Raw genomic sequence first — 17,984 nt, forward strand, 5'->3', positions numbered from 1 at the left:
TTTCCCCCTTTTTGAATCGTAATGGCTGATTACCCCATGGTACTGGTTTATTTTCTCTCTTGCTTCAAGGGACAATTTAGCCTCTTTATAAATATATATATTTCAAAAATAATATTTATTGATACATCAATATATCAGAAACAAGTCTCCCTCTAAGTTGCGTGACTGCTCAAGCATGACTGACTCCTCCCCTGCTCCGCACAGCTTCCTCCTCCTCCATGCACCCACAGCTATCATTTTGAGCCCTTTCATTCCTGTCACATCGGAACCTATGCAGGACTTGCACATGGAGGGGTGAAAATTTGAAGGAACATTGATGAGAAAGGGGGTTCTGTTTAGGAAAATGATCCTGAAACTAGGATCCTAAAACTAATCCTGTTTCACCACCCACATTGTCATCTTCTTGTTATGTCCCGTCAAGGTACAGGTACTTATAGCAATCCTAGTATAGTTGTCATGGTAACTGAGGTATTTAAGGTGACGAAGACAGACACATTCCCCCTAAAATATTTAATAAATGCTTCACTTTAATCAAGAAAACTGCAGTTTCCCTCTTTGCTGCAAACAGGAATCACCATTTTCACTCGTGAGTCAGGGTGAGAGAGAAAGAGTAAATTCTTATATCTTACTAAGAGTTGCGCCTTATGAATTTTTGGGGAAAGGAAAGTTTCTTGGCATTTCCAAATTTCAGATTAACTGCCAAGTATATTGACGCTAGCGAGCTATCCTAGTCAAAATGGATACTCATTGCTACATAAGGCATTTGGGGGAAATGTTTTATAGTCTGTGAAGCAAACATGCTACTTTACTAATTTAGTTATTATATTTATGTTTTCCAAATGATTTTCTTCTTATGCAGTAAGTAAGATTAATTTCCTGGCCTTTTCTCATTAATCACAGATTTTCATAGGGTAATGAAAGATTTTTTTAAAAAAACATGGTGTCGTGTGGGATTAAGGAGATTAAATCTTTGACATCACTCTTTTGTCTGTGTAAGAGCTCTATCAAAGAGTACACTGAGTGGGTGTTAGAGCACTGGCTAGGAATGTGCCCACAGGCAATGAAAGAATTGATGAAAATGGGGACAAGCTACATACAGTCTTCTCATATGTAGTTTTCTGAATATAAAACTGCAGCATCCAGCTGATGAAGCTGTACTGTACAATATGGATTTTATAGAATTATAAAACTTCAGGGGAAAAGAGGAGACACTAAAGAAGAATGAAAGCTGAGATGCTTTTGCCTCCTATATTCTCCAGTGCCTCATATTATTTACATCCTCTTCACTGTATGATGTTTCTTAAAATCTGGAGCACCAGAATGAAAGGATACTGATGCGGGCTGACTGAACCTGTTTTATTCCAGTGATTGGAAGACATGGTACTTGCAATAAAACTGTTGCTCCTTTTCACCTGTTTTTGGCCAACTTCTCTTTTAAACAATAATAGTGACCACCATCATCATTACCATCACCACCATCTTCAAAGGTCATTTATGAAAAGGCATAATAGGTGAGTAAGCTGGTTACTGGGCATCATGCCTGCCATTATGTTTATGTACTCTCTGTCTATCACTATCCTAAAGCTGACTTACTTCTGGCTCAAGCTGAAAGGTTGTTTTTGTTTGTTGATTTCGTACCAGGAAGATAAGAGAAGAATGCAAACGAAAGAGCATTTGGAGATGAAGCCAAACTAGTACTCTGACAAAAATCATCAAAAGTAAACACTTAAGCCAGTAAAATTTTCTTTCCAATATTTCTAATATGTGTTTTGCATATATGGAGTTTGTTTGCATTACATGCTAACGGGTGATCCACTTATAATTCTGTATCTAGTACAATATTTGGCTGTAGCACAATATACTGCAATAGCCCAAAGATGTAAACTGTTAAAAGGCTAAAATAACTGTTTTAAAGCCCAGTTTGCTCTTTGCAATATATTAATACCTAAGTTAGTATGATAATTTTAGAATTACTTTAGATATTAATAGTAAAGGTATACAATGAAGATTCTGTTTTTTATCAGGCTCAACTTTCATTCCAATCATATTACAGAAGGCTTGCTTTATAAAGTGTGCTTTAATTTATGGAATTGTTTTATCATCATTTTTAAATCCCAGTCTTAAAGCTAGTAATGTATTTCACTATTTCCAGTTGAGCATATGACTTTAATCACACTTAATATTATACACACGATTGCCTTGGGAGACAGTCCCCTGAAATGTTTGCGGACATTTTAACAAAAATGTAGTAAGGAGCTGTAAAACATTAGAATGAGGAGAATTTAAGGAAGACATTGTATTTATAATAATACACAATATAAGTGGGGTGGATCAACTTTCCAAAGCAGATTCCTAATAGAGCTAGGTTTTCCCATGTTTCATTTCCATCCTCCCTTCAAAAGGCTGCAACGGAAGAAGAGTGAAAAGCATTAGCCTACTATTAAATTATATGTTTTACATGTAGACATTCCAGCTGGGCATCTCCTAGTAGTCCTGCCTGAAATGCTTGAAATCAGCTGCTGCCACAGGCAGGATAGAGGAAGGACAATGGTAAGATGTACTAAGACAATTAGTGCCAACCACAGAGAGGAGCACTGACTGAGAATGGAGACACTGGCTTCATTATCTCATTCTCTGAATGAGGTTCTATGTGCATGGCAGCCTTTTGATCTTCTTTGGACAGAAAGGATAGTATCCTGACAAATCGATCAGTTGAACACAAGAAAAACTTACATAACAACAGATATACTTTGAAAAACTGTGACTTAAGGACCTGGCATGATTCCTGAGATTATGAGATAATATCTCCTTCCAGAGTGAAATAAATCAGGTGTATTGGATTTGTTACCAATAAGATAGAAGGTTTAAGGCAGTCCAGCTAGTGGAATGTTCTACAGACTGATGGGAGTTCCCTATCATCCTGCTATATAGAAAAAAACACCCTTTATTTTCTGAACCATTTAACAATCACCACCGTCACCACCAATTTGTTAAAAATAACACAAAATTTATTTTTTATCTTGTTTTAATATTCTTGCTGATATTGTTGTTAGCCGCCCAGAGTGGCCTGGTTGCCAGATGGTGCAGGATATAAATTAAATAAATAAATAAAACCCAGCGATATTACAAGCTTAGGTTTTTTGTATTTTTGAATAATGATAATAATCTTGCTTGTGGATGAAACATACTTCAGTAGACCCCACAGTCTTTTTTATTGGCTATGCCTAACAACAACAACAACGACAATGACAACAACAACAACAACAACAACTACTACTACTACTACTACTACTAATACTAATACTAATACTAATACTAATACTAATACTACTTCATTCAAATTAATCATTTGAATAATAATTATTATCTGGTAGAGAAGGTTTCAGAAAATGGGGACTTCCCCGATCCAATCTATTACTACTATGTCTGATGTGTTATGTTCAAGGTGTCTATCAATTTGGATCCAGAAATGCCAAATCTTGTTGTTGTTGTTGTTGTTGTTGTTGTTGTTGTTGTTGTTGTTGTTGTTGTTGTTGTTGTTGTTGTTGTTGTTGTTGTTGACACCTGATGTTCCCATGGGTTTTTTGGGGGTTGGCAAGTTATATTTTTTGCATAATGAGGAATGCACTAATTTTGCCATTCTGTCATGTCTAGTTTTGTAATCTGTGCAATCTTTTGACATTTGCAGATGAGGTGTGACCCAGTTTCATCTTTTTCTTGGCAGAATCAACATTTTCTGTTAGCAATAATTCCTTGGATCTTAGCTTTCATCACATTGGTTTGGAGTCCTTGTTCTTGTGTAGCAAAAATCAAGCCTTTGGTTTCTTTCTTAATTGACCCCAGTTTTAGCCATGCCCCTGTTGAATTACTATCATGCTTTCCATCAGTATTTCTCAGGTGTTGTCCATGTAGTTGTTTATTTTCCAGCTGTTTAATTTATTTTCAAATTGTTGTTTCTTATATTGAGCCTTTGTTTCTGTTGTTTTCAAAATATTCTCCATTTTCATCACCTTAACTAAGTTTTCTCTACTTGTACTAATATAATCAATTAGTCTTCTTTTTTCTTCCTGTACTACCCACTCTATTTGCAGTAATCTATGGCCTCCAAATTTTCATGGTAAATATAGGCTGTCCACATCACTTTTTGGAAGTAGTGTATGTTGCATTTTCATAAGTTTCTGTGTTTTTTGATCTGATTTTGATCCATTTTGGATCCAATCTATTATTCCAGCTGGGAACTTACTGGAACTGCCCATAAGTTTAAGACTTTGATAGTATTTCCACCATTTAATTTTGATTTTAAGATTTTTCCACAGTCTTTTGATGTATTCTCTTTCTGTGAGTTCTTTAACTTTTATGTGCAAGATGTTATCTGCTTCTAGTATCCCAAGGTATTTATAATTTTCATTACTTGATAGTGATTTTATAATACAATATCACAGTTTTGAACTCTATTCCATCTAGTTTTTGAATCTTGCCACAGTGTATAGACAGCTACAGATTTGTCAATTCCAAATTTCATTTGGATATCTTCACTAAATATTTGCACTGTGTTCAGCAGTGATTCTATCTCTGTGGAACTTTTTGCATATAGTTTTAGGTCATCCATGTATAAGAGATGATTGGTTTTTCCTCCTTGTTCTGAAATATGGTAGCCCAACACAGTTTTATTTAAAATTATTAATATGGGGATTAGTGAGATGTTAAACAGTGATAGTGACAAGGAATCCCCCTGAAATATTCCTCTTTTGATGCCAACTTCCCCATTTTCTTCACCATGTGCCATTAAGACAGTTTTCCATTTTTCCGTGTTTTTCTTGAGAAATTTCTCAATATTTTTACTAATCCCAAAAATTTTTAGGCAGGTGTTAATCCAGTTGTTCAGCAATGAGTCAAATGCATTTACAGTTTATCCAGGCCATGTTAAGATTTGTCTTTTGTCTTTTTGCATTCTTTGGTGTCTTTTTGTCAACAAACAGCTGATATTTCATGACTCTTAACTTTTTAAAATTACCTTTTTGTTCAGTTGGGTATAGGCAGTTTTCAGTGAAATAATTATATATTGACTTTGCAAGTACTCCTGTGAGGAATGTGAACATTGTTGGAAGGCATGTAACTGGTTGATAATTACTGGAGTCATTGCCCTTTTGATTATCTTTTTATTATCAGAAATGTGTGGCCTGTTGTCATCCAATTTTCAGTTGTAGAATTTTGAAATAAGTGATTAAATTACACTGCTATACGTTGATGGAGATTTGTTAAATGTTTTAACCACAATCTGTGCAGCTCACCTGAAGCAGGTATAATCCAGTTTTTTACATCCTTTACTTGTCTCTTAATCATTTCAGTTCACCCATATGTTTTCCTTAAGTTTTTTTTTTAGAAATTTCTTTAATCCATGTCCAGCTTTCCCAAATTTCTTCCCAGAAATAATAATTTCAGAATCATCATCATCAAGAGCATCTAATTCCTTTATGATTCCTGTTTGGTGGAGATTCTAAAAAGGGAGTATTTAAATATCTCCTTCTCTTCAGCCTTCTTTTAAAGGCAATAAAATTTGAGGATTCACTTTTAATTGATACCAGGATTGCTGGATACTCCAGAACCAGATTTCTGAATGACATGTTGCTTTTTAAAAAAAGAATATCACATGAAAATGTTACTTTTGTTATGCACCTTTCATCAGATTAATATTGTGTCCCGGTTCCCTCTTCCAAAGCTGTTTGTCTGCATTGCCTTGGAAAGATGATTTTAAAGCATTATCATTCCATGTCTGCATAGGGAATGTTATTCTTTTGGACATTAGCAAATACTCCAATGTATTTATTAAAACGGATATCCATTTATTTTTAATACAGTTGACATTTCCAGGTAAGTAGGTATAGGGTTGCAGCCATAGAGATTTAACTGGACGATTAAGCATGAATAGATTGACCTTTGTACCTCATTAAACAGAGTGGGGCCTACTTCTGAGTAAACATGAATGGATTAAATTTCACTGAAAGGCTCCAGTCTTAGGTACACTAAATAGTGAGTCAACCCAGTGGAACATTTGATTAAATATGAAATTCCGTGACAAAATATGAGTACTCAGTCGTATTATTTACTTAGTTTTATATATGATATTATTGTCATATATAAACTATTATATATAGTTTATATATAATAGTTTATATATGTAAACGTACTACACTATAGTTGAATGAATAAATATACATTGAAGTTGTTCTGGGGCTTTGGGAGAACTAGAATCTAGTTCCTCTTGAGCCATGAAAACTCACTGAATACTGTTGACCTTCCTTCCTTCCTTCCTTCCTGGATTGTCTTTCTCACCTAATTATTTACTGTGGGGCCTTCTTTTTCTCCCTTAATTTCATCTTCACTATGAAGTGAGACACAGAGATCTGTGACAGAAGAAAATGCTGATGGAAACCATACCTTTGCATAATTAACAACTTAATTATTAAACTAGCAACAGGTGTCTTTTACTTGTCATCTTTATTTTGGACTGTTTTTATATCAAAAGGGCAACCTTGCTCAATAACAAATGGGATAAGCATTAATGTCAGAATCCAGAGTGCCCTAGTATTGCTATTGGAATTAAATATGAAACAAATTGCTAAATTTTTCTTGATATCAGGTAAATGCAAACATGGCTAATATTATTTGAATTTTAGCAACATAATGTGAGTAAAGTCAGTTTATTTTCAGCCTTGTGTTTACATTTGATGAACAGCAATGAGGTAAACTAAAATTTACCAACCTTGGGCATCTTGCGGGAATTTGGGAAGCCACTGTCTGCCACCTGTGACATTCCCATGGAAATAAAGGCCGTTCCCCACTTAGTCTTGAACTTTAAGCAGCAAATCTAAACCCTCAAAATGTTTATCATTTTGCTCTAAAAAAGCCACAGCAGTTCTGCTTATATAAGCCAAATACTCCCCTCATAACTCTGGATTGTAGTGTAAGTTGTAGCCATAAGAAATCAATTTCTAAATACGCATTATATTAACATTTTGTTATGTGTGACCAGGAATGATCTTGTGTGACTGATTTTCAACAGTTTTCTCTCATGTGACATAGCTAGGAGACGAGATTTAGAAACATAGCAGTCAGTAATTTGATTGACATGGACGCAGACTTTCAGATGTGACTTCTGGCTAAATAAGTGCCAGCTAAATGAATGGTGTGTGCATGCAAAAGCTCTAAATATATGACCATCACTAGAAAATGGAGGTGAAATGAAAAAGTGCAGGTCAAAATATGAACATGACTCAGATTGTGAGTACCAAATAAATTCATGTGTATTTGGTACTCACAAATGTGCTTGGTTTTATCCACGTACAGTACAATGATTTCCACTCAGTACATTATTTCTTCTCTTCCCCATCTTCAATGTATTTTTCATGCTGGCCTTTATAATTCCTCCACTCCAGTAACCATTCGCCCCAGTACTAAAAGTTTGTTGAGCATTCAAACCACCTTTCACCCTGGAGCCATCTCTTTTTTCTTCTTTTCCTACCCCACCCCTTTGTTTCTTTTGTACTGGTTGGTTTCCCCCCCCCCCTTCAGCTTGTGCCACCTTAATGTAAAGCCCAGGAAATGACTAAAGCTGGCTGCTACCCAGTGCTAATTATCATTGGTCCCAACTGGGACTGGGGAAAAACCTATTTTTGACTGACTGACTAAATGACCTTTCTTTCTTTCTTTCCTTCATCCATCCGTCCATCCATTTATTTGATTTATATACCACCCCATTCATGCAAGCACTACTCTGGGCAGTTTACAAAATTAAACCTTAAAGCCCTCAAACCCTTACAGTAACACAAAATACATTCATAAACAGTACAGTACGGTGATACATGAACAGTAATTAAATCATAAATATAAATGACCCTATAGTAAATGCATACCTTAGTTACATCATACTTGGATTACTGTAACTTGCTCTACATGGAATTGCCTTGGAAGATGATTTGGAAACTACAGGTGGTTCAAAATGCAGCTGCTAGACTACTGATTGCGGCCACTTATAGGGAGCTTATAATGCCTCTGCTACAACAACTGCACTGGCTACCAGTCCGTTTCCGGGTCCAGTTCAAAGTGCTGGTCATTACCTGTAAAGCCTATATGGTTTGGGTTCAAGCTACCTGAAGGACCCTTTCTCCACATATGAGCCTTTTCAATGGTTAAGAGCTGTCTTCTTGGTGTCCGTGCAAGGACAGTTGATGGAGACACAAAAGAGTCTGCTCTCAGGTTATGGAATGCCTTGATATGGCATCCAGGAGATTCTCTTATTAAAAGAAGCTCTAAATAGTTCCGTCTTCACCAGCTTTCCAAACACGAAGAGGAAAGGAGACTCATGTATCTTGGTTGGCATTTTGTTCCAGACGCTAAAGGCCACAGTAGAAAAGTTTTGGTCTCCCTTGGTGTGGTCACTTCTAACAACATGGATTAATCCAATTATTTAAATTAGGAAATCTTTATTATCTCTTCAAAATTTAGTATTTCTAGCTCTTAGTATTTCAAAGACCTTTTAGGACATACAAACTGGAAAATAAACAAGCCGGGGTCAATGATTCCCAGTCTTGGGTCCCCAAATGTTATTGGACCGAAATTCTCAGAAACTTTTGCCACTAGCTGTGCTGGTTAGGATTTTTGGAAGCTGTAGTCCAAGATCATCTGGGGGTCCGAGGTTGGGAACCACTGCTCTAGGGAAATTGCTGCTGAACTATAGTTTGTCCAAGTTATTTAAACAGAGGAATGAGTAGTACTCAGCCATACAAAAGTAACATGCTTCTGGTTCATATAGTTTCTGAGATCTTTCAGGAGACAACTGCCCCTTTCAACCATGCTTATAAAGTAAGAGATACAGAGTTGGCCGAAAGCAAAAGCAAGCTAAGTGCCTTGTGTCATGGGAAAAGAACCCTGCCAACACAATTTGAAAGAGCCATGCATAGGCTATGTATAGTGCATCCCATTGGCTTGATAATACCAATTGCAGACCTGAGGACATAACTGAAAGGCTTCTTATTAGTTGCTTAACACATAAAAAGGAAAATGGAATGGAGACATTATGACCGAAATTGAGAATATACCACTTAACTTTTCACCCTTTACAATGTGTTTTTCTTATCTTGTTCTGGGGAAAGTGACCTGGAAAGCAAGACTGGATCCACAGAGTTGTATGGTGCTGGGAACTCAATCAAATTAATCTGAGGCCTGTGTATGGTATATGAGCTATAGTTCCCCCACCCTACATTACATTTGTGACCACATTATTTTCTTGAAAGAAAAGTACTGCTTTCCCTTCACCCTCCGTACCCCTTCTTATTGAAAATTCTGTGTGAAATGCGGTTGTGCACATGTTTGTAACATCTGTTCAGAAGTGTTTGTGACATCACAATAAAGCTATTTCTTTCTCTGAAACCTATCATATGCAAACTTGATGTGTTAGCACACACGTACGGAGGTGTCTCCTTAAGGCAGGGTTATGTTTCTGGCACTGCCTGATTGGAGGGGAAAGCTCTGGATGTGAAGACGACTTCAGAGCACAACCATAGGTCATTGGAAAACCACATGCTTTGCACCCAGAAGATCCTAGGTTCAGTCCCCTGCATCTGCAGTGGGGAAGCTAAGATGACAAAGGACATGCTTGACACCTGAGAAATCACTGACCACAAGAATAATCTAGCTGGAGAAAAAGCCTACTCCCTGTATTATCTAAGGCATCCCTCCATGTTGGGCTTTCAATATTAATCACTCTTACTCAAAGGCAAAAATGTGGGCATTGTTAATGTGGTTCTATCATTTGAATCCATAGCCTTTTCTTGTGATGTTGTAAAGAGTTCGGACTCAAGTTATTTGGAGAACAGCTTTAATTAATATTAGCCAGTGTGCACTCTGAGATGATCAGCAGATCATTTGGCTCTTACCAAGCATGGTTAATACAGCTCTGGATGAATACAAGAAAGAGGTCATTTTTTTATTTTGGTCCCACAACTTTACCATACTTAGGTGACAGGGAATGAACATACACACACACACACACACACACACACACACACACACACAAACACACACACACACACACACACATACAAACACACACACACACACACACACACACACACACACACACACACACACACTATTGGCCTGACCGTGCTACAGCCACTTGGGAAAGGCTCCATTGGTTTCCATTGCTTTCCAGGATAGCACTTTCCTGTATGAATTGCTCCGAGGGTGCTCAGAGGAGGTCTGATTAAAAACATTGCCAGTCCTGTGGCAATTAATTGGTGATCATTTTCATTTGTTTTGCCTGTGTGTCTGATTTTAATTTCCAGTAATTCTATTTCCATCTTGCTGTTATGCACAGTTAGGTTATTCTTTGGCAGTCATCTGGCCCAGGTACATATGGCCATTGCTTCTGATTTCCATCCCAGAGATCCTGGTCTCCCCCTCCTCCCAAAAAAATCCCTCAGAGAAATTTCTGCTGAGAATCCCATGTTCATTGGCCTGTATGTATTATTATATTCATTTGAAATATGGGACATGTAGCAGGCCACTCTCAAGCCTCTACCCATCCAGGCGTATAAGAGTGCCCACTACTTCTCTTCAAAAAACTTGCTGCCACCAACCTATCCTTATAATCAAAAGGACCAGGGTTTCTTTCAAACAAATAAAAGGTTTATTGATTACATGAAATAAAAGTAGTAAATCACAGGTATATAATCAAGTTGACAATCACTGTTTCTCAGACACTAGCTCACACAGACTTTTCCCTCACTGACAGGCACTTTCTCACTCACTATCAGTCTCTCTAATCACTCATCTCTCAAACTCTGATCTCTCCTCACACCTCACACACACCTTATATAACTCAGCTCCTCCCACTTCTGCACCACCCTCCGTCCTCTCATTGGCTGAGGTTCCCCTGCCCAGCTGTGATGGACAGGTGAGAGCAGAGCTGAATGCCACAGGACACATTAATATAAGAACAAGGCTTGACTATATATTTTTCACCATCATTGTTACTGCCACAATCATAATCCATTATGCATAATGACAGGAAGTGCATGAGCCTCTCCCTCCTCCATTGCCAGTTCAATTGCCCGCTAGATGTTGAAGGCAATGGTGTTACCAGGTGTGCTCTCAGAGCACATGTATGTGCCCACACTTTTGGATGCTCACACATTTGGACACACACCTGTAAGGAATCTTTGAACCATGACAATAGTGTATCCTGAGACGGATGGGACTCTGTATATCGCACTTACACAAAGCTATTTATAAGGGGAATTTTATTGAATTAAAATATAGCAAACATTCACAATAAAATATCTAATTAATATGAGGAAATGAAGACTCAAAAGAAGCAAACCTATATGGCTGATTCAGGCTGTTCGGCAAAGGTCTGCAGTACCTGAACAGACTATTTTTAGATGTACAACAAGGATTAGAAGAGGAAATAAAAGAAGGTTCTTTCTTGAGAAAGTGAGAGAGAGAAGAAATTAGGGGGCAGATTGAGAGACAAGTATTGCCTCTCCTTAGTCTCCTTTGACTGACTTGAAGCTGAGGAACTCCAGCTGGAACAATGGGAGGTAATTCTAGGGCAAGAATCAGAAGAGAGAACAGACTAACAGAGGTTCTAGGCCAGAAACTAGGAAATCAGGAAAGCAATATAGAGTAGCAGGATTCTCTGGTTAAATCCTGGATTTCTGAGGGTTATGATAGTGATTTCAGCTAAGAAATGAAGTTAGCACAAAGAGGCCTGGCAGAGACAAGTAGAGCCATTCAGGCAGAGAGAAAGCTAGAGAAAGAAGCTTCATCTGAGAACACCTCCTGAACAACTAAGGACTCATTTATGTTGAACTGTTTGGAATGGGCTGCTATGGTCTATAGTATAAAGACTTCAAGTGACCCTATTTAGTCCAATTCCTTTCACTGTCAGCTTCCAATATTGTGAAGTGAATAAGTGAGGTATTTCAGAACAGGGGCAAATGGAACACTTATTCTGCTTCTTGGCAGAGGGCCAGGGGAAGTGAAATTATAAGTAAAATAACATACCAGCAGCCTCCAGTGAAACAGAAATTTCACAGGTGAGTAGAAAGTAAAAATTGCTTTTAAAAACTCAAAAGTGATGACACCAAACTATTCAGCTTTGTAAGGCCTAAGAGGACTCAGCAACGATTGAGTTTGTACAGGGACACAGAGGATGTAAGGCAAGTTGAGTTGGAAAAGTAAAACAGAAAAGCGGAGTGTTGTGCTGAAAGAGGAGCAAACTGATCTGTCAGTTATATTCTCCTGTAGATGAACATGGCTTGGCAAGCTGACTTGTTGAGTTGGCAGTATGTCTTTTATATGGTTTCTGGCCAGGCTGACCAGTGATCTGGCCCGGTGTTGGCCATGTGTCCACTTAACATGCTTATCTTAGTCCTGCTCACTGGCTAATCCTATCTGATGATCCAGGACATTTCACAACAAGAAGAAGATGGACAGAGACTGCTTATGAAAATATAAAGCATTCTAGGCTGTTTGCTTCCCAGCCTTCCAGATAGTCCTCGCAGTACAAAAAAAGGAAAAGGAAAAGAATATGATCCAGTCTGTATGACCTCTTTACAGATGGGCTATCCTTGGAGATGACTCTTTGGCTGGGGTAATCATGTCTTCTTTGCAGTCTTGATGTTGTTGTTATGTATCGTCGAGTCACCTTCAATTTATGATGACCCTATGATGTAATTTTGATAGATGTCTTTTAGAGCTATATTCCAGTCTTTTCCTCTGGGGGGTCTTTCATCACAGCCACTGTTTTAAACATATACTGTACTTGTCTGTGGCCTGACAGGTTTTCTAGTTAAAACAGTCTGTGGCATACACATACATATCTTGGCAAAAAAATGCAACTCTGCAAGGGTGTTGTACAAACCTGGCCAGTGGTCTGAAGGGAAGCAAAGAGAAGAATAACCTGTTTCTCTGTTATTTTACTACTTGTTTTTTTTTTTCTCTGATTAGGAACATGCACTCCAATATAATTGTTCTTCTTTTACATATACTCTGTTAAAACTCTTAATCATGGTTTTAATTGTCTTAATAAAATAAAATCATATAAGGTACACACTTTATCTTAATTTTTTTTAATGCAGCAAACGAGAAATTAAGATGAGAAAACTAGACAGTACCAAAATTCGGCCCATGAAATCTGAACAACTTCTTCGCATAGAGGACCATGATTTTGCAATGAGACCTGGGTTTGGAGGTAGGTAAAGGTTAAGGTTCCCCTTGACAATTAGTCCAGTTGTGTCCAACTCTAGGTGCTCATCCCCATTTCCAAGCTGTAGAGCTAGCGTTTGTCCAAAGACATTCTTCTGTGGTCACGTGGCCAGCGCAAATGGACACGGAATGCCGTTACCTTTCCACCAAGGTGGTACCTATTTATCTACTTGCATTTACAAGCTTTCAAACTGCTAGGTTGGCAGGAGCTGGGACAAGCCACGGGAGCTCACTCCGTCACGTGGATTCACTCTTACGACTGCTGATCTTCTGACCTTGCAGCACAGAGGCTTCTGTGGTTTAACCCGCAGCAGCACCATGTCCCTCGGGGTTTGGAGGTAACAGTAGTTACCGGTAAATTTGTTTAACTGTACTGTTTTTGTTACTGTTGTTATTTTGGGTGGGTAAAAGCTCAGCTTGACTTCACACAATTCTTATTTGTTCCACATCCAACCCTCTGAGCAACTATTTTACTTCCAGGTGTGACATTTTGTTTCAAGCAAAGGATTATATATTGTTTATTATACTGACCATGCCCTAGAATTTATTTGCTTTTTTGTTTAGGTAACTGCGCTTAGAACTGAGTGTGTGTATGAATGTGGGATGGACAACTCTCTCTCTCTTGTGTGGGTATTGATTTCATAGGTCAAAGTAACACCAGGTAGTCCCAACCCAAATGCTGTTTTCTACTTTCCTTTAATTTTTTAAATGTCTGTTGTTGGTCTTTCTTTGTAGAACCATATTTTTCTTGCTGCAGGTGCCTCTGTTATGTTGTAGAATGGGTGGGTAGCAAATGTGCAGCACTCTGATTCTGGGCACACAGTGAGATCGCACACTTGAGAAAGCCTGGCTACTGACTGAGAATGCTAAGGGGACATATCCTACACTCCAAATTCATGCTTTCCCTGAGCACAACTCCAGGTAAAGGGTGGGTAGAAAGAAAGAAAGAAAGAAAGAAAGAAAGAAAGAAAGAAAGAAAGAAAGAAAGAAAGAAAGAAAGAAAGAAAGAAAGAAAGAAAGAAAGAAAGAAAGAAAGAAAGAAAGAAAGAAAGAAAGAAAGAAAGAAAGAAAGAAAGAAAGAAAGAAAGAAAGAAAGAAGCTGCTTACAAACATTCCCAAAGATAATGAGGCCATGAGGCACCCACATCCAGGTCAGAGCAATTTATTTTCCATAGACTGCCCCTTGATCAAGAAACATACAAATACATACTAAAATCTGCAGAAACCTAAGAATAGGTTCAGACCACTGCCACACCAGCTTGGGGTGCATTGCTCCTGATTAGAGATGGGCAGGGACTGTGCCATCAAGCTAGTTCTGACTTATAGTGGCCCTTTGTATGGTTTTCTAGGTAGAGAGTATTCAGAAGTGGTTTACCATTCCCTCCTTCTGGGAGCGGGGAAGTGTGCCCTAGGACTGTACAGCTTGCCCAAGGCCACACAGACTGGCTCTTCAGGGATGCACAGTGGGGAATTGAACTCTTAACCTCTGGCTCTGCATCCAGGTACCTAACTCAATGAGATATCCAGTCAGCTCAACTGGCATTACTAGATGGCAATTTAGACGGTCTGCAAGGGGTACTCAGTAGAGTCACTAAAGTAATTAATGAATACAGTGTAAAATGGCAAGATAACCAAGTTCACAGCAAACACTGAAAGGCAAGCAACTCCCCACAAAAGAAAGATAGACAGACAGACAGAAAAGAAAGTTAAGAAATCGCAATTAAAGTGCAGAGCATGTTGAGCAATATAACTACTTATATTTAGTTGACTGGATAGTGTTCATAGCCACATAATAAAAAACAGCACACGGATGGTTAGGGACAGGTTACTTGTAATGAAGAACATAATATACAACAAAATCTTAACATTGACTTGAAAAACACTCCTTGCATAGCACTATGTATCAATGATCTATAGCAGTGGTCCCCAACCTTGGGCTTCCAGATGTTCTTGGACTTCAACTCCCAGAAATCCTGGCCAGCAGAGGTGGTGGTGAAGGATTCTGGGAGGTGTAATTCAAGAACATCTGGAGGCCCAAGGTTGGGGACCACTGATCTATCTATAGCATTGAATTGGGGACTTTAACACAGGTTATTATAGCAATAAAGAAATATTTGAAATGTTAATTTATTGTACAATGCTAAACATTTCTTGGTTCAAGCGGGTGATACATGAGAAGTACTAAGGAAACTGTACAGAGACCAAGAAATTATAGAAATGGAACTTGTAAAAAAACAAAAAGCTAGAATACTTGGATTGCATAAAGAGAAATCAGAGGTATGAATTGTTGCTACTGGACATTCAAGGTAAAGAAAAAGGAGGAGAGGACTGTGTTGTCTGAAGAACCTGACAGATGGGTTTATGATGTAGCACAAATATATTGTTTAGAACTGTTATAATAGACTCCAGTCTCTGGTATAAGAGAAACAAGGGAAAGAGAAAAGAGACACATTTCTACCAAAACCCTATCTGATAAATTTAGTAGAAAACCACCGGAATGTGAACATCAATTGCATTTTCTCTGTGTGTCTGTTAATTACACCCAGGTACCCATGAGGTGGTGGGTTATTAACTGATTGATTAAGGAGCCTTGTGGTGCAGTGGTTAAACTGCTGTACTGCAGCCAAGACTGTGCTCATGACCCGGGGTTCAGTCCCAGGTAGCTGGGTCAAGGTTGACTCAACCTTCTATCCTTCTGAGGTTGGTAAAATGAGTACCCAGCTTGATAGCGGGGCAATATGTAGCCTGCATAATTAACTTGTAGACTGCCCAGAGAGTGCTTTGCGTGTTATGGGGTGGTATATAAGCAGCACACTTTGCTTTTTTTTTTTTTTTTTTTTTTGGCTTTGCTTTCTGACTTTGAACAGTCCTCAAACGGCAGAGAATAAAAAATGTTACCATCTGTATGTGGCACAGTTTTTAATTATGTAGCACCCATATGCAGCTACAATCTTTCCTTCACACCATTTAGGAAAAACAAACTAAAGTCTCTTAAGTGGTTTCAAATACAGAAAACAAGGAAACAAGTTTCATGTTTGTTAACTGTGTAAGAAATGTTATTTACAAATCACTATTGAAAACGATGTTGCAGAAACATGCCAGCAGTCTTTAAAGTTATAATGTTTAGAACAGAATGTGGTACTAGCTTAACCCTTAAACTGTTCTCAGACAGTTCAACTGCTGTCTTCCACAGTAACTTTCCCTATTTAAAAATGTGTACACACTCTCACTTCTGTATGCATGTTAACATGTACTTTGATTTTGACTGAATTCCGCATGCCAGTTCTGTCGCAGGTGATCAATTCATCTTACATTTCTAAAGGTTATAGTTATCCTGTCTGATAGCCACATAATCTCTGTTATTTTAAAGGCTCACCCATACCAGTGGGTATTGATGTACAAGTAGAGAGCATTGACAGCATTTCAGAAGTTGACATGGTAAGTTTTTGAACTAGAACTGTGATTTAATTAACTAGCAATTAGATGTTGGGAACGGAGGCACACAGCATTGTCTGTACTTCAAATAATGTTGTCTAGAAAAGTATAAAACTTCAAAGAATGGCGTGCTTCTGATGGATCCACACATTAGCCCAACTTTGCTTATTTCAGTTCACTGTGACCTTTCTACAGTATTTAGGATCAGGTCACAGTAATATTGTTATATATCAGCAATTCATTTTGAACGTCTAGTGACTCCAGTAAGGTTTTAGAGGCAAGTAAGATGTTCAGGCAGTGGTTTAACACTGTCACCAACATTGTTGTTGTTATGTGCCATCAAGTCAGAAACAATTTATAGCAACCCTAACAGGGCTTTCAGGTTTTACTTGGATTCCAGGCTTGCTGCCCTGCTGGTCCAAATTCCAATTTGCATTTTAAAAATATATACTGTCTCTAGTCCTTACAGACTGGAAATATGAAGCAAAACATGCACTAACCATTTTGTCCAATTATTTATTTGGGAAATTAGCCGTTTAAGATGATTAATCAATGGAGGAAGCTATCCACGCTTTAATATGATCTTATAGATTTACAAATAAAACCCTCATGATCTCCCAATTTAAGAGTAAATTTGCCATTGTGGGAAAGCCTTAGTTACTTGCAGATAGTTTAAACAACTTTTGTAGAGCTGCTCTGCAAATTTTTCATAGAGCCTGTCCACACTCTCTATGGATTGTTGAGTGCACAATTAGGCTTTTAAAAAAAGCTTGTGCCCACTTGTGTTTATCTTTAGATTGACTAATCCTTCTCTTTAAGAGCTGTTGCACACCTTTCTGACACAATAGTAGGGCACGGTGGGTTGTTTTTTTTGCATGTTCTGTTTAGCTGGGAGAAAGCACTCTCCAGCAGCCTCAGTATGGTGACTGCAGATTCCAAACGAGAGTTGGGGGAGAAGAAGAGAAAAGAAGCAGGGGTGGGGAGGGGAGGGAGAAAACAGAATGGCAAGGACAGGGGGAGAGAGGAGCAACTAAAAAGTACTTTTCCAGACAATCAGGCAAAGTGCTTAATTGACAGCTGATCAGGCTACAAAGCGTTGTTTGCTGTTGGGATGGGAAGAGCATTCCAAGTGGCATATCACTCCTTTCCCTACCTCAGCACACCCTTTGTAGCCCACTCCACTCCACACCCAAAATGGCCAGTCTGCACAGGCAACACAGAAGGTGGTGGAACCACAGGAATAAAGCGGTGTGTGTGTGTTTACAGGAAAAGTACCC

General features: G+C 38.3%; 1 protein-coding gene across 4 annotated transcripts in view; it reads left to right on the forward strand.

The window, feature by feature from the left end:
* Nucleotides 1–986: 986 nt before the first annotated feature.
* GABRR3 (gamma-aminobutyric acid type A receptor subunit rho3) overlaps nt 987–17,984 on the forward strand; it is a 33,609-nt gene continuing 16,611 nt past the window's right edge. For 3 of the 4 annotated variants that reach the window (XM_020811142.3, XM_020811149.3, XM_072993978.2), the window contains exons 1-3: nt 987–1,511; nt 13,146–13,258; nt 16,643–16,710. In XM_020811142.3, the coding sequence (XP_020666801.3) occupies nt 1,378–1,511; nt 13,146–13,258; nt 16,643–16,710 (315 nt within the window). In that variant the 5' untranslated portion in view covers nt 987–1,377. Of the gene's footprint in view, nt 1,512–12,560; nt 12,659–13,145; nt 13,259–16,642; nt 16,711–17,984 lie in introns of those variants that run through there. The other variant, XM_072993976.2, reaches the window with a different exon arrangement.

Source organism: Pogona vitticeps, chromosome 3, assembly GCF_051106095.1.
Source record: "Pogona vitticeps strain Pit_001003342236 chromosome 3, PviZW2.1, whole genome shotgun sequence".
Lineage (NCBI taxonomy): Eukaryota > Metazoa > Chordata > Lepidosauria > Squamata > Agamidae > Pogona > Pogona vitticeps.